At 40.3% G+C, this 18,197-nt stretch overlaps 2 protein-coding genes across 3 annotated transcripts; both read right to left on the bottom strand.

Annotated features, from left to right (window-relative positions):
• Nucleotides 1-564: 564 nt before the first annotated feature.
• On the bottom strand, nt 565-8,399 carry cdipt (CDP-diacylglycerol--inositol 3-phosphatidyltransferase (phosphatidylinositol synthase)). The gene is made up of 6 exons (XM_083780263.1): nt 8,176-8,399; nt 7,793-7,927; nt 6,832-6,985; nt 5,609-5,690; nt 4,243-4,324; nt 565-3,739 (listed from the first exon to the last, which is right to left on the bottom strand). Exons 1-6 carry the CDS (start codon nt 8,216-8,218, stop codon nt 3,591-3,593), a joined length of 645 nt encoding a protein of 214 aa, XP_083636389.1. The 5' UTR covers nt 8,219-8,399; the 3' UTR covers nt 565-3,590.
• Nucleotides 8,400-10,013: 1,614 nt separating this feature from the next.
• Nucleotides 10,014-17,682, bottom strand: jmjd8 (jumonji domain containing 8). Of its 2 annotated transcripts, XM_083780605.1 has the most exons (9): nt 17,475-17,682; nt 16,799-16,894; nt 15,863-15,911; nt 15,333-15,429; nt 14,894-14,962; nt 14,404-14,523; nt 14,029-14,096; nt 13,512-13,646; nt 10,014-10,356 (listed from the first exon to the last, which is right to left on the bottom strand). In XM_083780605.1, the coding sequence occupies exons 1-9, from the start codon at nt 17,597-17,599 to the stop codon at nt 10,276-10,278; spliced, it is 840 nt and encodes a 279-aa protein (XP_083636731.1). In that variant the 5' UTR covers nt 17,600-17,682; the 3' UTR covers nt 10,014-10,275. The 2 variants fall into 2 exon arrangements, with proteins under 2 accessions (XP_083636731.1, XP_083636732.1); XM_083780606.1 differs by lacking the exon at nt 15,863-15,911 and having other exon boundaries at nt 16,795-16,894.
• Nucleotides 17,683-18,197: the final 515 nt, after the last annotated feature.

Raw genomic sequence — 18,197 nt, forward strand, 5'->3', positions numbered from 1 at the left:
ACTACTACATTTTATAAATCATTGTGGTTCTCACATACTTTCATGTTAAGTAGGCGTTAGGACCCCCAGGGAGTGGGACCCCCAAATTGGTAGACCTATTTGGCTGCAGACCCACATCTGGAAAATATGTACCCACCAGCTAGACACCCCCTATAAGAGAAGCCTTGTGTTGTTAAAATATTTCAAAATTAATCAAAATGTTTCAAAATAGAAGCACTACAAATAACAAGACACGTTGAGCTTGTAGATCAGTCTAATTTCGAATATTTGCAAACTATAAAATAATAGGGTTTAAATAAGTGGTTAAAATGTTCCTCATTTTGCTGGGAACCTCCTGGTAATCCCTCGAGGACCCCTGGTGGTCCTTGAGGGGAGAAACACTGTTCAAAACTTATGATATATTCAGGTTTCACCTGTATAATTTAGGCTTGACCAGACCTGTATCTGTTTCAATACTGGTATAGCTATGTGATTAAACAGAATTAATGTAATAAACTGTAATAACATCCAATATAATACAAAAAATTAGTTTTCTTCCTTTCTTTACATGGTGGTGTTTATTTGTGTCACAGAAACAGAAACAAAAGACCAGCAATGTTTTGCTTCCCAGTGATAGAAAACGACCATACGACATAGAAAAGAAGCATTATTCACAATTTTGGTTTAAACACCTTTATTATGTACCTCCGTTCAGGTGAATGTAACGCAGAGGGACTGCATGGGAAGTGGTGGCCTGAATATTTCAATACAATCATTATGGCATGATACTGTTAGATTTATTTCGTGTGTGTGTGTGTGTGTCCAACAACTTGGGATACCAAAAAAGGAGGCAAAAAGGCTGGCAAAGTATTGTGGTGTCTCTGCTATAATTCGCAGCCGGCATATATGGCGAGACGCTGTTACTTATACCCATAGAGTACTGAGTGACATGCCTATTGTATCATGAAAACACATGCCATGATTTTGCAATTAGAAGTTTAGAACTCTAATGCACCTATAATATTTGTGTCCTTGTATGCATATCCTTTGTGTGGACATAAAAAAAATGTTAAAACGTGTGTGTGTGTGTGTGTGTGTGGCTTAACTGCTTCTTGGTGTTAGGATGTAGAATATCTTACAGTACATTTCAGCAAATGGGTTTACCAAAAACAAATGGAAGAGGCTAATATTTATAATTCAGCTTCACACAATTATGTACTGCAGTGGTTCTCAAGGTACGGCCTGGGGAAGTCTTTTAGTCGTTTAGTGGTTTCCAGCATAGACATAGAAAGGTAGACGCCTCCTTCGGCTCTGGGGTGTCTGTATCTCGAGGGAAGGCAAGCGTCTGTGACGCAGAAGGGGACATTCGTTAGGCCAATCAGAGGCAGTGTAAACGTTTATTTTCTCATGCCAACAAAGCTCCTTTGAATTGAATTGATGAGTCCCGGGAAAAGAGGCACTGCGATTGGCCAGTAGTCACTTGAGTGGCAGCGTGCCTTCCGCACTTCCCGTGCGATACAGGTCGCTCCAATGAACTGCAGCGGCCAATGAGACATCTAGGTTTTTATATCTATGGGTTCCAGCCAGGTTCAGGGGTCCTCTACAGATAGAAACCAAATCAGTGTACACTAATGGTTCCATTTGTACACTCACAAGATATGGGGTCTGTGGCCCAATTATGAAAGTAAAAAAAGATTGAGAACCACTACTGTACAGAACTTAATCTAAAATCAATCAGCAGCATGGTGCACATAGCACCTACACTCATACAGTATATATATACACTCAAGGTCAGACAGTGATGAAAAGAAAAACACATGTCAAATGAATGATACAATACCACAAACTAATACTCAGCTGTCTTTCATATGAGGTAAGAATTGTGCCCTATATAACTTTGAACATACTTGGTTGGAATATAAATAGCAAAAAAAAGTCTCTTCTACCACTCCTACCACAGTTCGAAACAAAACATTTGCATCATAAAATATCATTTAGCGACTTACAGTCAACAGTGCAACAAGTTCAACCTATAACACCCAACTATAATATATAATTATTAATCTTCATAAAGTAAAACGTAAGAGCTTTATAGATAGTGGCTCGGATCTTAGAGCTAGGAACATACTGTATACTCATAACTTAAGCATAATGTGATATAAAAAAACAAAGTATAGCAAATAAAAACAACAAAAAGCATTAGATTGTCTACATTGAAAAGGGAATAGGTTAGGTTAGCCTTTTGCATTTGTTGGCCTGTATTGTTTTGTAGTTGATTTGATGACCGACACATTACTTACAACTCAATTTTAAATACAGCAAATTACATAATAGCTGGTGTCAATCCCTTTTAAAATGTTTCAACAGCATGTCCATGTGACCTTATTAAGTAATCCTATAGATCAGCATTAGTTTTCTGTATGGTTATTATGTTATGTGTATATGTGGGGGTCATATCAGGGTAATCAATAAATAAAGTTGAATGTTGGAACATAAATCACACTGTATGCATTTCAACGGTGGTCAATATTTAGTCAAATAAGTGTCTAATATTGTCAGACATCACAATAGACATACTCCCTAAATTAATATAACTATATATGAACAACCGATACAGTACATTAGAATACTAGAATCTAATAAAATCTGCTCATTATCATACTTTGCCTCCTTTGAAATCAATACCCCTACCTAAGCTTGGGATTTCTCTGTGAGTGGTTAGTTATGATAGACTTTGATTAAGTTCTCCAACAATGACTACTTAATGGCCACTTAAGCCCTATATACTGTACAGCTCGCAGAGCTTGTAGATCTATTCTGGGCATGCCCTTATAGGCGACAATCTTCAAAGAAATACAGAAACTATTAATAACACCTACTGCTCCTGATAGTTCCAATGGGTAAATGCAGGACAAATGTCACACATGTGCAAATGTACAGTGACAAATAACCCAACAACTAAAAGGGGACAAAAATATTATTAAAATGGGGCTTAGGTGGTTAACACTCATTAAGCACGCTTGACTCCACTCCTGCAAACAACCTTGTGTCAGTCTCCTCTGACCCAAGCTCACGTCAGTCCCTGTACTGTACACCTATCAGATAGGCATCGACAACCTGTCTCAGAGGAATGTATGTGGCATGTGCCCTGCATTTTTCCCTATCCAACCCTTTCAGACTATTGCAAGATGATTATTTCATTTCCCTGGGTATCGGTGGCCTTGTGTACAGCACTGGGTAGATTCGACTTAGCGGGAATGATACTAAATGAATTATGGCTTAAATAGACAATGCTACGTATGCTCCAGAGAAAATCTCAAACCCTAGTTCATATACAAAAAAAGAGAAATAAAAAGTCCATTGTGCGCACAGAATCACCTCTATGTGCAATTAAAATGTTGCAGAGGGGACTTTGTGCATGTTGGGACTTTGGTTTTTATAGAGCTCAGCCTACAAGACAAAAGGAGCAATGCACCCCAGTTTCAAACTGATTGAATCAATGTGCTGTATACTGTATGTGAGTAATAGTCCACCTCCTCATATAAAAACAAACAAAAACAAACAAACAAAAACAAGCGGTGTGTCAACTTAGTATAATCGGTTTCGGCTCCTCACTCGGCCTTGGCCTTTCTAGCCTTTTCACGTTCCGCTTCATCAAACGCTACCATGTTCTGAGAGGCGGTGATCAGGTGGAGGAGGCTGATGCCGGACTTGAGGAGACAGATGATTGCACAGGCTCCCTGGAGCCAGTACAGCCAGCCTGCACGCACGCACGCATGCACACACACACACACACACACACACACACACACACACACACACACACACACACACACAGGTCGGCTTCAGTACACAGCACTGGTGGGGTTTCAACTCACTCATCAAATATTAAACAGCTTATTTATTGATCTCACAAAATGATGTCCACAAAACAGTTAACGGAAATAGTTTTACACAAAGCCATGTGGTTTGAGATTCAATCAGTCGTAAGTTGGTTGGTAGTACGTTGGCCTAAAAGAATCTTAGAATTGGTATTTTCTCGTAAAATACACACTGCACTAAGCCTTGGGACTAACATTCATTGACATGACTACAACAACATCAAGTCAAGAAGGAATGTTCGCACAACATCATAACATAAAGAAATGTCCACAGAGGTTAGGCAGTTGCACAAATATTGTTACTTTAATGATGATAATGATTTACATGCTAAAGACTCATACTACAGTATAAAATAGGCTCAACACAAGTACCAAGACTTACCTGCTGGTTCCTCAATATGATGGAGGATGTAGAGCAGGCAGAAGAACAACTCATTCCCCATGCACATGACAAACAGCACTGGCTACAGACAGAGAGAGACAACACCAGTACGCTACATACATCATTGCACATTTTACTGGACATTAAAAAGGTAACAGGTACCGTCGCCCATAATCCATCTAGCCCTCGTTTTTTCCCCCGCCGACCTCACCTCTCGGTGCGGCGGTTCTTGTTTTCTGTATTTTATTTTACTGAGAATAAGGTTAGAAATAAGTTTAGGTTTAGGCATAGTTTTACTGAGGTTAAGGTTAGGAATAAGGTTAGGTTTAACCGTTTAAGCATAATTTACTTAGGTTATTTTAGGAATACCAGGCTGAGCAGTTCCGTCGGCTGTACGCCCAGCACAAGTTAGTTAAAGGGCGACTTTGTAGGTATTCAACATTAACACACTTTAATTAAAAGAGTAGTTGAAGTTCACCTAAAAAAAAACATATTTTCAATTACACACCCCAAAGTCAAAGTCGTACGATTAGTCACACACATTACCGCAGTGAAATTTGTTCTCCGCATTTGACCCATCTCTTGGAGCGGTGAGCCGCAGCATGCGCCGCGACCGGGAATCATTAGTTGATTTGACCCCCAATCCAACCCATTGATGCTGAGTGCCAAGCAGGGAGGCATTGGGTCCCATTTTTACAGTCTTTGGTCTAATACAGCGGGGATCGAACCCCCGACCTCCCAGTTTCAGGACGGACACTCTAACCCCAAGGCCACTGTCTGGTTAGCCCATGAATCCTTGTCACATTCCTAAGCCAATAATTTGATGACAGGCGGAGTCACTAATACAGAGTATCATATTGACAGATAAGCCAGTAAGAATTTGATAATTTGATGACCAGACCCGCAGAGCTTGTAGATCTATTCTTGGCATGCATTTAGAGGCGACAATCTTCAAAGAACTTTACAAACTGGAGGCATGATGAATATTATTTCATATCAATATAGTCATACAGGTTGATGCCATTATTTCAGAATAAATATTGTCACTTTATCGGCAGATTCGGTACATTATATTTTGCATTATGTGTGGACTGTACAGTAATTAAATTAAATCCAATTTTATTGTGTCAAATGTGTTAAAGTTGCCTGAAGACACTTTACATGTAGAGCAGAGACCCGATAGAGATACCACTGTGAGCAAGTAATTTTGTGAGAGTGGACTACACATGACAATGTTAAATAAATATGCTTTCAGTGCACACTTGTGTAATGACTTACTGTACATAGTAACTAAGGAAGGTTAATGAAGTAAATTATAATAACACAAAGGATCTGTGTATTTTGAGTCTGTGCTGCCTCCTCTTACCTTGGATGTGTAGTAAAGACGAAGGATGGGGTTGCCAGAGAGGTCAATGGTCTTGTGGCTGGCAGATCCCTTCATCATTGAGCTGAAGGAGAGATTGTTGAGAAAGAGAACAAGACTTAACCATGCTTAGTCAAACGTAGTCAAGTTGGCCTGCTATAGTTTCCTTCTATACCAAATCTCTTCACCAGAAAAAGCAGATCTACAAGTTCTCTCTCTCTCTCTCTTGAGCCCCTGGGTGAATCCATTTTTTTTGGCTGGTGTTGTGGGCTGATTCAACTCTACAAAGTAAAGCAGGATGATTCCTTCAGGCCTGAGTCCATGCCACATCCTACAATAGTCAAAGCAACGCTCTGTTTCAAACAGCTTCCAGCATGTCCAACCGATCTTTCAAGGGCAGGTCACATTTATTTCCGTAGGCTGCAACATACCTCAGTAACTCAGGGAAGATGTCATTCCAAATTCTATATATTATATTTGCAGTCGACTCAGTCGAGCAGAAACCTTGTTCTCCATGTTTCATCCTATGTTTATTTCACAAATCCTAGCCGAACTACAAGCTCAGGGCACGCCGCAAAGCAGTGCCACCTTTGTGGGTAGTTAAAAGTGGTCTCTGTCTATTTATGTAGAAATAGAAAAGGTGAAAAATCTTTCACTTATAACGACATGCCCAAATAGGGACGTATTAAGAGCTTGTGACTAAATAACTACACTGGATCCATTGGAACAAAAGGTTCTTATTTCCATTTCCTGTAGAGTAACGGTTTTGGACATACAAGGTTTCCACCCGACAGCAGAATTAGTCTATGGTCATTCTAGTAGCGAATGTCTGTGTTTGAGGCTGCAAAACAAACGACATCAACAGACATTTGTGTATGTCTGTGTTGATGCAGTTTTGTGCACACCTAAGAAGGTTATTTAAAAATGCCAGCACTTTAAACTTTACAACTCCTTAGTTACTTACCCTTGTGTTATAATAATCATATAACCTACTTGTCTTGACACAAAACACAATTTTAGGCATGTTCATGGTCTTTATCTCTTTTGTTGGCCCATCTTCCACTTAACACCTACATACATAATTCATTGTATGTCAAATAGCGAGCCAACAATACTTGTAGTAAGTATCTTCTACGTTCGCCAAATTATTGGCTTATTTATTTTTGGGGCCAAGTGTTCACCTATTATGACATGACCAGAATAAGGAGGGACCGTGGGTGCTGTACCTGTGAAGGTGCAGCCAGTGGCTGGCGATGTCCAGACACATGCTGACTTGGAACAGGAAGGTATAGGAAGGGTAGAGCAAGGCCAGGTTGACCAGCAAGCACATGGTGGCACAGCGGTCTGTCAACATGTCCAACATGGCACCAAACTTCGTAGCTGGTTCACAGAGCAGAGGAGAAGGGCTGTCACCGTTATGACATTTTAAACAACGACTGATTGTCGCTCAAATCATTGTGATTAACAATTTAATTGTGTGTGGTGGTTTTTTTGGTCGTTTTTGTCAACATTATGATCAACATTTCTGTTTGGCTTTTAGTCTTCGTGAACTAAAAGTTGCACAGTGCAGATATGACAAATAACTTGATTGCATGATGTAATAACTTTGTACTTAAAAATAGAAACCTGAATAGTGGAAATAGCAGTTACAAGCTCAAAGCAGATTGTCTATTTCCACAAAAAAATATATACGTTTGCAAATCTATGATTGTGACGATTATGCAAAAAAAACAATAGTGATTATCATTATCTCAAATAATTATTAGATGATTATGTAAGAATTGTGACTACAGAGGAGAAGCCTCAAGCCACGTTAGAACTGGAGCAGTGTGATGATGATGATGTACTCACAGCAGGCACAGTATATGTTCTGGTGGGAATTCTCTCTGCAGAATGTACCCTCTAATTAATTTATGCTTTAATTAATCCAACTCACATGAGTTGGATTTAATGTATGTCAAAATGTGGGGCAGATGACGTTAAGTAAGAGGTGCATACTCGCCATCTCTCTCTCGGTGTCACTCTTTCACACACAGTTATCAGCATATTATCACCATAGAGTTATGATTATCGCTACACAACACACACACACACACACACACACACACACACGTCACACGTCACACACACACACACACACACACACACACACACACACACACACACACACACAAAGTGGTCTCTTACACTGGTTGAGTGCCCTGGCAGCGTGGCCGTCGAAGGCGTCCAGCAGAGCGCTGAGCAGGTAGCAGAACACGGCGGGCATCGGGCAGCATGGCATCAGGTAGAATGACAGGAAGGCCAGCACGATGCGGACATACCCTGAACAACAACATCAACAACATGTTAGTACTATTAGCGTTGGATCAAGACAATCATAGATGTATTTAATCTATTTTGTCATTTTTATATAAAAATAGAAAATGTCAAAATAGATAAAATACATCTATGAGGCTAAGTACTCACTACTCCGTCCGTACGTGTGTCACACAAATATAACAGACTATATAATACTGTTTTATTTTTTGAGAGCGACACCCACCATACATACAGACAAATATAACACTCACCGATCACATTCGGCACGAAAAGGAATATGTTTTCGTCGGCCATCTTCTGGGTGCTTTCGAAGCTCCGTAAAGCTGTTCAACTCGGCAGCAACAGAGGAGGACAGCAGCGTAGCTGCTTTGTGTAGATTTATTTAGCTGCTGGACACACTTTTTTTTAATACTTCATAGAATGTTGACTTCCTGCTGAGTTCCTCTCTGCTCTCTGGGCTCCTAGCTCCTACAGCGTGACGCGGTCAGTTCCGGTGTGACGCACAGGAAGGCCACGCCTTCCCTATGCTTAAAGCCTAAAGCCCTATTTTATACTTCGTCGCACGGGGGCCTCGCGCGTCGAAAATAGCAGTCTCAGATTAATTAATAGCAGCTTGTACTTGTTTGTAGGTCGGCGTCGGCTGTTTAAAATAAACACATCTTTATTGTCCATTAAATTGAACATAAAATGGAAATTTGCCACTCTGTCAAGCAATATATGCCAATACAGATTCATGATGAATTGAAAATAATGGAGGACCTTGATGTACCAGTATTGTGCTTTTCATGGTTTTGTCCTCAAACTCAAAGTGCTGGCACTCTATGCTTTATGTTTGATTATTGTTATAAAGCATTATGACTATGAGTGCTTATGACTATAATTATACGGTGTCATAAGCAGATTATAACCGTAGGTCGTATTTACTATGAAAACTTGCATCTCCTGAACGTCACACCGGTCACGCCTTGTGTCATCACACCACCATATATGGTCACACCTCATGACATCATGCCTCCATATACAGTATGGTCACGCCTCATGACATTACACCTCCATATATGGTCACACCTCGTGACATCACACCTCATGACACGTCACACCACCACATATGGCCATATCCATATGAAGATCACGACAATGACCTCATCTAATCCTGGATAACCAATAACCATGGAGAAGACTGGATCATCACCTAGATCTGCATATATGGAGCCAGCCAGCAACTCTACATCTGACCTCAAACCTCAAACCCTTAGATCTCCATATATGGAGCTGACCTGTTCTGACATTCCATATGTTGGTCCTTTCGGTTTAGCCTGGTTAATAAACCAGACCGAACTTTCGGTTGACATTCCATATGTTGATCTGACCTCATCAAACCCTGTACACTCAAGACATGCTCCATATATGGCCAGTACAGAATTCATTCCATATGTTGATCTGACCCCCCATGCCAAAGCGCCTGCGCTCACCCAGCAGTCTGCTGTCACCCAGGCGGATGCGTGGACGTGACCTCGCTTCTCACCCTCAGGGCGTCTTACTGTTGTATTATGTTTATAACACATTATAGATATGGGATGCATAACATGAGTAAAATGGCCCTCAACTGTACTACCTGTAGGTACTGTTCAAAAACCTTTCAGTTTGACTCTGTTCATTGATTAATACACAATTTTTCTTTTTAATTAATTTATTCAATTAAATGCAGTATGTGAACATTTAACAGTAAAATCAATGCCTTGATAAAAATATAAATAATTTCTTAATTCCCATGTGCAAAAGGCAACCTTTCATAGAAAACAACACATGACTGATGATGCAACAGGTGCATTCATGCCAAGTGGGAACATATATGTTTCTGACTTAACCCTCCAATCTTGGACCTGACCACATTTTTCTCTTTACACAAAATTTGCTTGTAAATCAGCATTGTTTTGTTCCTACAGAATAGGTATTTTTAAGTAGCAAAAAAATTAAAAAACTTTGCAGTTCCCACTTATCACTTAATACTTCCCTTCCCTCATGTACTTTAAAGTTCTTCATATCAGTAGCCATGAAATCACAGATTGATACTGAAGTCACAATTCCTAGTTTTAAATCAAAAATTAGCATCAATATAAATATATCTATATTGCTCATTTGGTCACATTCAAGCAATTACAGTTCATGAAGTGCAAATGTCAAATAATTTTGTTCCACCATTCTATTGGAATGTTGTCCATCTTCATGAAAGCAAGAGTTAAAATGAACACTTTGTGATTTTGCATTGTTCTCTTAAATCCACGGTAAGAGCACATTCGATGTGTGGGAACCTGCAGTCTGCCTCTAGCCAGTCACCTGAGCAAACCTGCTCAACGCAGGAAAGTAGATATGAAGACACTGGTGTCCAGGTTGAGAGTGGCGTGCCACCAGTGGTCTGGGAAATACAGCACCTGTCCACACAGACACACAGAAAAGTGTGGCAAAGGGTTAAGCCAGATTTTTGGGGGGGGGGGGGGGAGCTTTAACAAAATACTTTGCCTGCTATGTATCATGTTTATCATTCATAACTTTTAATTTTGCACTGTAACCAAATAATGGCCCGGTGCAGACCGGTGCAAAAATAAATAACCGCCTACTGCAAATCAATTTAGCATATTAACAGCCCAGGCTACTATTTGGAGAAATACGGTATACTATACAAACATCGGCAATCGGCTAGATTATTTTTTTAACATCGGTATCGGCCAAGAATTTCCACATCGGTGCACCTCTAGTATTTGGTCATAGAAATTGAGGTATTCACACCCGTGTGAAGTGAGGGGGCTTTACCTATCATTTTATAATTTACTTTCTGGGCAAGTGGGCATGACCTTTGGGCAAGTAGAACATGACTTGTACTTGCCAAGTGCCTCTAAGGCCTCTTTTAGACGGCGACCATCTCCATATAACACGTCAAAGTCCCGTTGCGTTCTCATTTTTTCTTACCCTTTACACGAGAACGCACACGTTATGATATGATGTGCTATTATGCTATACTGTCGCTAGGTGGCGATAACGGGCTGCCAAGTAGACAGGTCACCCACGTACAAGAAGAAGAAACCTTCACGCAAGCCTGCGCAACACGGCTCTGGGCAGCGCCACGGGATGGTTATATATATTATAATACATTAGGCTACATAAACGCTGCTGCCGCGGCTGCCGTCTATCACAAGGCTTTTTATTTACATCATGGTTTTGCATTCAACATCGCTGATGAGCAGCACTTTGTAGGCGAGGAGGGAGGCTTGTTCAGCAACTCCATTATATCATAATTATATGGCTCTGCATCAATGTAATAAACATATGCGCTGTGAGCCAACGTGAGCCATGATGTCATAAGTTTTGCGGATTCACCGTTTTGCCTGTTTATATGGAGACCATAGGAAACGGTGTTCTGAAAGATTTCCACTCTGGGAGGCAGTTTCACTTCGATGCGTTTTCACCTCCTGAGAACACCGTTCTCGTCTAAATGACAGCGCTAAACGGTACTTTATTTTGCCGTTTTTTATGAACACCATCCTCGTGTAAATAGCACCTAAGACCTTAGTGTCAACCCTGTTTTAAAGAGAAATACTCCTTTAAAGGAGAATTCCATACTAAAAGGCTTTCTTACCTGTCTTTGTTGTTGTTGTTACGTCCCCACCAAAGAGGTCCAGGTGTTATTTTGTGCAAAAGCTCCTTATTGGCTATTTCCCCATCCCCTACCATAAGCCCTAAATGAATTGCATTGAATGGGAATTGAATGGGGCTATGGGGTGTTGTGCTAATTCGCTTATTTCCATTGCTCAATTATTATTATTATTTTTATATATCCTCTCTTCATAATGTAAACTAGAACTGCCCTCTGTCGAGTGCATACTTGCTTGTTGCACACTAGTAGGCCATAAATGGCCTACTAGTGCGCAAGTACTTTCGACCGCTACAAACTGTCAAATCTCAGTTTCTCTGTGAAGGAACGTTTGAAATGTTGATTAGGTTTAACTATTTGCTACCTACCTACTTTATGCATGTTACGTAATGACTACTTGTGCCTGATATGGCAGTGGTGCCAGATTACATACATGTATACATAAGAGCATTACCTTTAATTCTCCCAACACTAAAACATATCGTCATTACGTCACCATCGAAAACCAATTACACTCTGGCATTGAATGGTCCTTTAATCCACATCTTTATTACGTCATCATTGAGAGCTAGTTATACATAACTATGTACAGTATATGTATATGTAATTTGTAAGTTGATTAGCGGTATATTTTATGTTTATGTCATCATTGAGAGCTAGTTATACATATATATGTAATTTGTAAGTTGATTAGCGGTATACTGTGGTTACTTTGCGCCAAAAACCGTCCGAGCCAACCCGCCACTTTTGATGCGTATGCAAATAAAACAGCAAATTGTGCCTGATTTGCTGGGACCAGATTACATACATGACCATATTTCTTACATCATCATTGAGAGCTAGTCATACATATACTATATATGTAATTTGTAAGTTGATTAGTGGTATACTGTGGTTACATTGCGCCAAAATCCGTCCCAGCCAACCCGCCACTTTTGATGCGTATGCAAATAAAACAGCAAATTGTGCCTGATTTGCTCGGACCAGGTTACATACATGTATACACAGGAACATTACCTTTAATCCTCCCAACACTAAAACATATGTGATCATTACGTCACAATCGAAGATCAATTACACTCTGGCATTGGGTCCTTTAATCCACATATGTCTTACGTCATCATTGAGAGCTAGTTATACATATACACACCATGTAATCTGGTCCCAGCAAATCAGGCACAATTTGCTATTTTATTTTACAAATTACATATATATAGTATATGTATGTATGACTAGCTCTCAATGATGACGTAAGACATATGGTCATGTATGTAATCTGGTCCCAGCAAATTAGGCAGTTTGCTGTTTTATTTGCATACGCATCAAAAGTGGCGGGTTGGCTGGGACGGTGCATACGGACCGGGAGAAACTATTACTTGCGCGCTCTGCTTGTGCAAGTAATAATATCCCAAGCGGCACACTTTACTACTTATTTGGATGGAAATAAGCGAATTAGCACAACACCCCATAGCCCCATTCAATTCCCATTAAATTCAATGCAATTCATTGAGGGTTTATGGTAGGGGAAATAGCCAATAAGGACACCTGGACCTCTTTGGTGGGGACGTAACGACTACAAAGAAAGGTAAGAAAGGTAAAAAAGTATTCTAGCATGGAATTCTCCTTTTTTTTTTTTATCAAAGTTTTTTTATTAATGTTCACACGAAAATATTATACATTTTTCGAACATTCTTTTCCCCTTTTTCCCCTCCCCTCCCCCCGGAGTTCCCGCTCTGAAAGAGCCACAACCCCGGTATCTTGCACCATATGAAATAAAAGGCACATACAAATATACATAGACATAATAGAAGACTAATAGAATTATGCAAACAAATAATAATAATAATATGTATAAAAAATAAAATAAATAAAGACTTGGAATTCTCCTTTAACAACAATAAATAGCCAGTCAAACAGTGCAGATAATGTTTGTTCTACCTCTCCGGGTCGGATGGTGCATTCCAGTGGTGCCTCCTCCTGGGGCAGGTAAGGGTAGGTGTCAGTCACCCAAGACAGAGTGGTGTGGTTGGGGTGGAAGTGGGGCTCCTTCTCTGGTGGGTACAGGAACCACCGCTGTACAAAGACACACAGTCATATCACCATGGTCACTGTTATTCCATATAAACTTTTTAGGGCCCTTTAGGCCTAAAAATGGATGTATGATGATGTCATGTGCATGTCCCCTGTGGGCCTAAAAAGCGATCTAAAAAGGCACTGCTCACTTCACACAAGTGTGACATTTTGAGGGGCGCTAACCTCTCCTATGCCCAGCTTTGTGTGTCTCTGTCTGTGGTACACACAATGTGGCGATTTGATTGGCTGAGCACAGAATGTGTGATTTTTAAGAATAGAGTTCCTGACAGAATAATCCACAATATACAAAGAAAATTTCAATATAACAAGAAATAATGTAATGATAATAATAATGTAAAGAGAAGGTGAGCTATGCGTTTACCTTTCTGCCATAGATGACTTCAGAGTAGCCGGGGCCATGCCAGTGAAAAGGAACACCTGTCCCTGGACCTGGACACACACAACACAGCTCAGTCCAACACAGCAGTGGTGAACAAAGTGCTATCGCGCTACATGCAAGTAACATTGATTTTGAATACAAGGCCTTTACGTGTATTTTCACATTATAGTTTCCTTACTTCCTTCACAGTTAAGTCTCTGTTCCATTTAGTGTAGCACAGTGGTTCTCAAAACCTTTATATTAACTACCTTAGTATAATCGGTAAGACCTATGAAGGAAGAAAGGAAGAGGAACGATTTCTTTCCAATATGGCTGCTGTGCATAGCACACACCCTCTCATGTCATGTAAAAACAGACCTGCTATGCCAAAACTGTACGCTCCTGTGGTGTGGGGGAGGACATAAGGAGGAGACTTGTACTGCTCAAACAAGGCTTTCCACTCTGTAAAGTTGTTGTCCCCAAAGAAATACAGTGTGTCTGTTGAAGAAAGATACAGGGTGATTCTTTTACAGAGTAAAAAAACCTGATAGTGGTTGTCAAACATTTTATGTCAAGGACCCCCAAATTGGGCACGGAAAACCATCTGAAAATAGTTTTTGCCAGGGATTTGCCAGATCATAGCTATGACCTGACGAAGATGTAACTTACACATCGAAACATTGTCACTTTTTATCTGCACCCTGTTATAATAAACTAAGGGCCTAAATCGTCTGAGCTGCTCCAGTGCCTTCTTGTTCGCTTGAAATATATCTAATTGTAAGCTTGTAGATAGCCTATTTTCGGTGCGTGACATGCTTCAATAGAAATTAGCCGTGGTGACTGAGAACTTTGATCAGGTGTTACTCACCACTGCCCAGAGTATTCAAAGACTGAGGTCTCAGCAACAAATCCACAAATTCTTGGAAAGGGACATCAACTGCAACAAATGCATCAGAAATAAAGAATCAAGTAATTGATCTAGGTATTTTAGATAACCTTTCCTGTGATAAAAAAATGGAAATAAAGAAAATCTTTGTTGGAGAGGAAAAATAGCTAGAGCATTCATCAATGTCATCTTGACTATGCATGCACCTCATGTTACTCTAGCTCCTCAAAGGTACTCAAATCAAAACTACAGACCTCTCAAGACAACTACCATAGTCAGACCACTATTAGACCTCACACAAATAAACAACAGCAGGTATGATATGGCATATATATTCCACTTGTCTATTTGTCCAGGTGAACAGAAAGATTGTCCATTTCTCACACCGGCACTGAAATGTTGATGGCAAAGGGGAAAATACCTTTCTTGTAAGAGTAAGTGTTGGCTGTACTCAGTCTGACTCTCCGCTCGCCATATTCTTCTAGCAGATGTGACTTGGAGCACAATGACCTGAACTTCTGAAACCAGAAATCAGTGTAAGATTAAAGCATTGCATGCACTACACACCATAGTTGTTTGTGTATCATCTGTCTACAGAATGCACAGTTCACTACAGATACAGGTGAGTTGAAGCAAATGTTTATGGCAAATGTATTTGAGCAAATCCTTCGAAAAATTAAAACGTGGGCGTGTGCACAAAAAATGTGGTTGTGGTCGGTCCAGCGGTTTGCGAGATTAGCTCTGGCTACTCAAGACACCCAGACCCTCTTATAGATGGCCAGCATCCTACAGAGTGACACGGTGACACCATAGAAATGTGTCAAACCTAATGTAGCTTATTTGACCGGGGTGGCCCAGTGCTCCCTATGCAGGCATAATTAATGATGATAACCAAACGCTGTGGATCTCTGTGCTGTGCCTGTGAGATGCTGAAGGGCTTTCCTAACATACCGTGTTATCAGTAAGGCTTCTGAGAATGACTGGTCTTCTGTATGCGTATCTAGGGCCAAGAAAGAAAACAAAACTATCATCATGTGTTGGCAAATCAGCAGGAGCTTGGTCAGATTAGATAGATTAACATCAACTATTGCTCCTGCTAAATGGCAGGAGCAATAGTTCAGCTACCGGCACCATAGACCATAGAGTTGTAAGATTTGCGGTAATTCATGATTATAATGTTATCAATGTATGGCCCTTTAACCCATTCTGACCTGAGATCAGATTCATACGAGTTTTCCACTGGACACACACTGGTCTGATTAACCCATTCTGACCTGAGATCAGATTAAAAAAATGTCAGTCGTTCTTCGATTTTTTTCAAAAATAGCAGACCTACAAGCTCGTATCGCGCCACTCGGTGGCGCGATATGAGCTTGTAGATCTGCTATTTTTCAATAGCTAAAGCATAACATGATGCTGACACCAAAATGGGTGCCCGGTCAGAATGGGTTAAAAGGAAGTTAAAGCCTGCATTATATTTGTGGTGGAGCAGTGTGGACATATTTCAAAATCCTTTAACAAATACTGTGGTGTAAGATACTGGGAAATATATGACACCTGACCTCATATCAAACTATCCTCAAATGTGTATCTTATAATTTGACTTTACATACACACCATTATAAAAATCAGACCTGTCTGAACTGAGTGGTGCTGTGTGTGTGTGTGTGTGTGTGTGTGTGTGTGCGTGTGTGTGAATTCTGTGAAACTGCAGGGTCAATAGGTCGTAGTCTCTAAACATCAGGGTCAATGGTTATGCTCATACATACAGAGACCTACACTGGCTCACTTAATGTGAATGGGTGGTGCTCATACGGACACACACAAAGTTAGGCCTTGGAATGGCTAGCACCACTCAAAAATAAAGCTGTCTGAGCACATACGTACTGTTCAATGAACTTGCGATGTGACAGTGATGTGCGGTCCAGGATATCTATGTTGCAAGGACCTTCATCGTGTAACCTATGCTCTGTATTTGATGACCTACACACAAAGGATTAGATATTCAGATTAGAACAAAGCATTAGCTGTCCATGTAGTTTTCCCAACAAAGCAAATGGGGGGGGGGGGGGGGGGGGGCGGTAGCCGCAATTTGCAACTCTAGATTTTTTTACAATGGGTTGAATGGGGGGGTGATTCATACAGTGGCATATCAATTTTGGCCATGCACTCACTGTAGCATTTATAGTAACAATTTCGAAGGCAATATTATTAATGAGAAAACATATCAAGCACAGCACAGTCAATGATTCCAAATCATAATTTCAGTGAAATTTGCCATTCCGCATGAGTACTCTTATGTTTGGCATTTTTTTTAATCTTTTTGCATTTCCAAACTGTTAATTGAGTTAGGGTAATAATAATAATAGCCTAATAATCCAGGTACACGGTCAAAAACAAGCCCATATTACTTTCAGAATGAGCTCAAAATCAAATTGGGCACTTATAATAAAAATAACAGATCTACAAGTCTTCTGTAAACTGTGTCTATTAAAGTTCTGTTCTTTTGGGGAAGACTCGGGAAGAGACCCCGTCCCCGTGAAGAGTCTGCGACTTTGCTCACCACCAGCCGCCTCCATCATCATCATCCACCATCCGCCCAGCAGCAGCAGTACTCTTCGTGCTCAGTGCACTTCTCAGGACTAAAATAAAGTGTAGGCATATGTGCACTGTACCCTGATATTCCATTCAAAACGTCGTTTGTTTTACCCGCAAACTGCAAATGAATGTCATTCACTACAAACGTAGCCTACTAACTCTACTCGTCTATTCATTCCTTCACCCAACGTCACTTCTTCCTGTAATATACCCAATCAGAAAAGACCACATTCATTACTGAGACGTGCGTGAACCTTGCGTGAACAAACCACGCCCCCAATTTCAATATGCTTTATTGGCATGAAATATTGTTTACATTGCCAAAGCGTACTACATAATATAACAAAAAACAAGTCATTGCATGACATACGTATACACTATAACAAGTGAATAACTTTAAATGGTATATGTAGAAAGAATCTAAAATAAAGAGACGCATCCCTCTCTCTCTCTCTCACACACACACACACACACACACACACACACACACACACACACACACACACACACACACACACACACACACAAACAAACATGTTTAAATTACTCCTAAACATTTTGCCAAACATCACACACTCTCCTATCCTCCTGGTGGAGACCTGTGCCCAGAAGGGCACTTTTTCTAGTTAATTTCAGCATCTCTTAGGGCCCATTTAACCATATAATGCATTTGGATGGCCAAAATGGC

This window comes from Protomyctophum parallelum (assembly GCF_964188405.1).
Source record: "Protomyctophum parallelum genome assembly, chromosome: 13".
In the NCBI taxonomy this organism is placed as follows: Eukaryota; Metazoa; Chordata; class Actinopteri; order Myctophiformes; family Myctophidae; genus Protomyctophum; species Protomyctophum parallelum.

What these genes read in the sequence shown, in the direction of transcription:
- jmjd8 (XM_083780605.1), bottom strand. Translation starts at nt 17,599, where the DNA reads ATGGAATATCAGGGTACAGTGCACATATGCCTACACTTTATTTTAGTC. An exon ending in GAAGCCTTACTGATAACACG is followed by an intron (nt 15,430 to 15,862) that starts GTATGTTAGGAA and finishes TTCTGGTTTCAG; the next exon opens with AAGTTCAGGTCATTGTGCTC. An exon ending in GTACAGTTTTGGCATAGCAG is followed by an intron (nt 14,097 to 14,403) that starts GTCTGTTTTTAC and finishes GTGTGTGTCCAG; the next exon opens with GTCCAGGGACAGGTGTTCCT.
- cdipt (XM_083780263.1), bottom strand. Translation starts at nt 8,218, where the DNA reads ATGGCCGACGAAAACATATTCCTTTTCGTGCCGAATGTGATCG. An exon ending in CACTGGCTGCACCTTCACAG is followed by an intron (nt 5,691 to 6,831) that starts GTACAGCACCCA and finishes TCTCTCCTTCAG; the next exon opens with CTCAATGATGAAGGGATCTG. An exon ending in TCATATTGAGGAACCAGCAG is followed by an intron (nt 3,740 to 4,242) that starts GTAAGTCTTGGT and finishes GCGTGCGTGCAG; the next exon opens with GCTGGCTGTACTGGCTCCAG.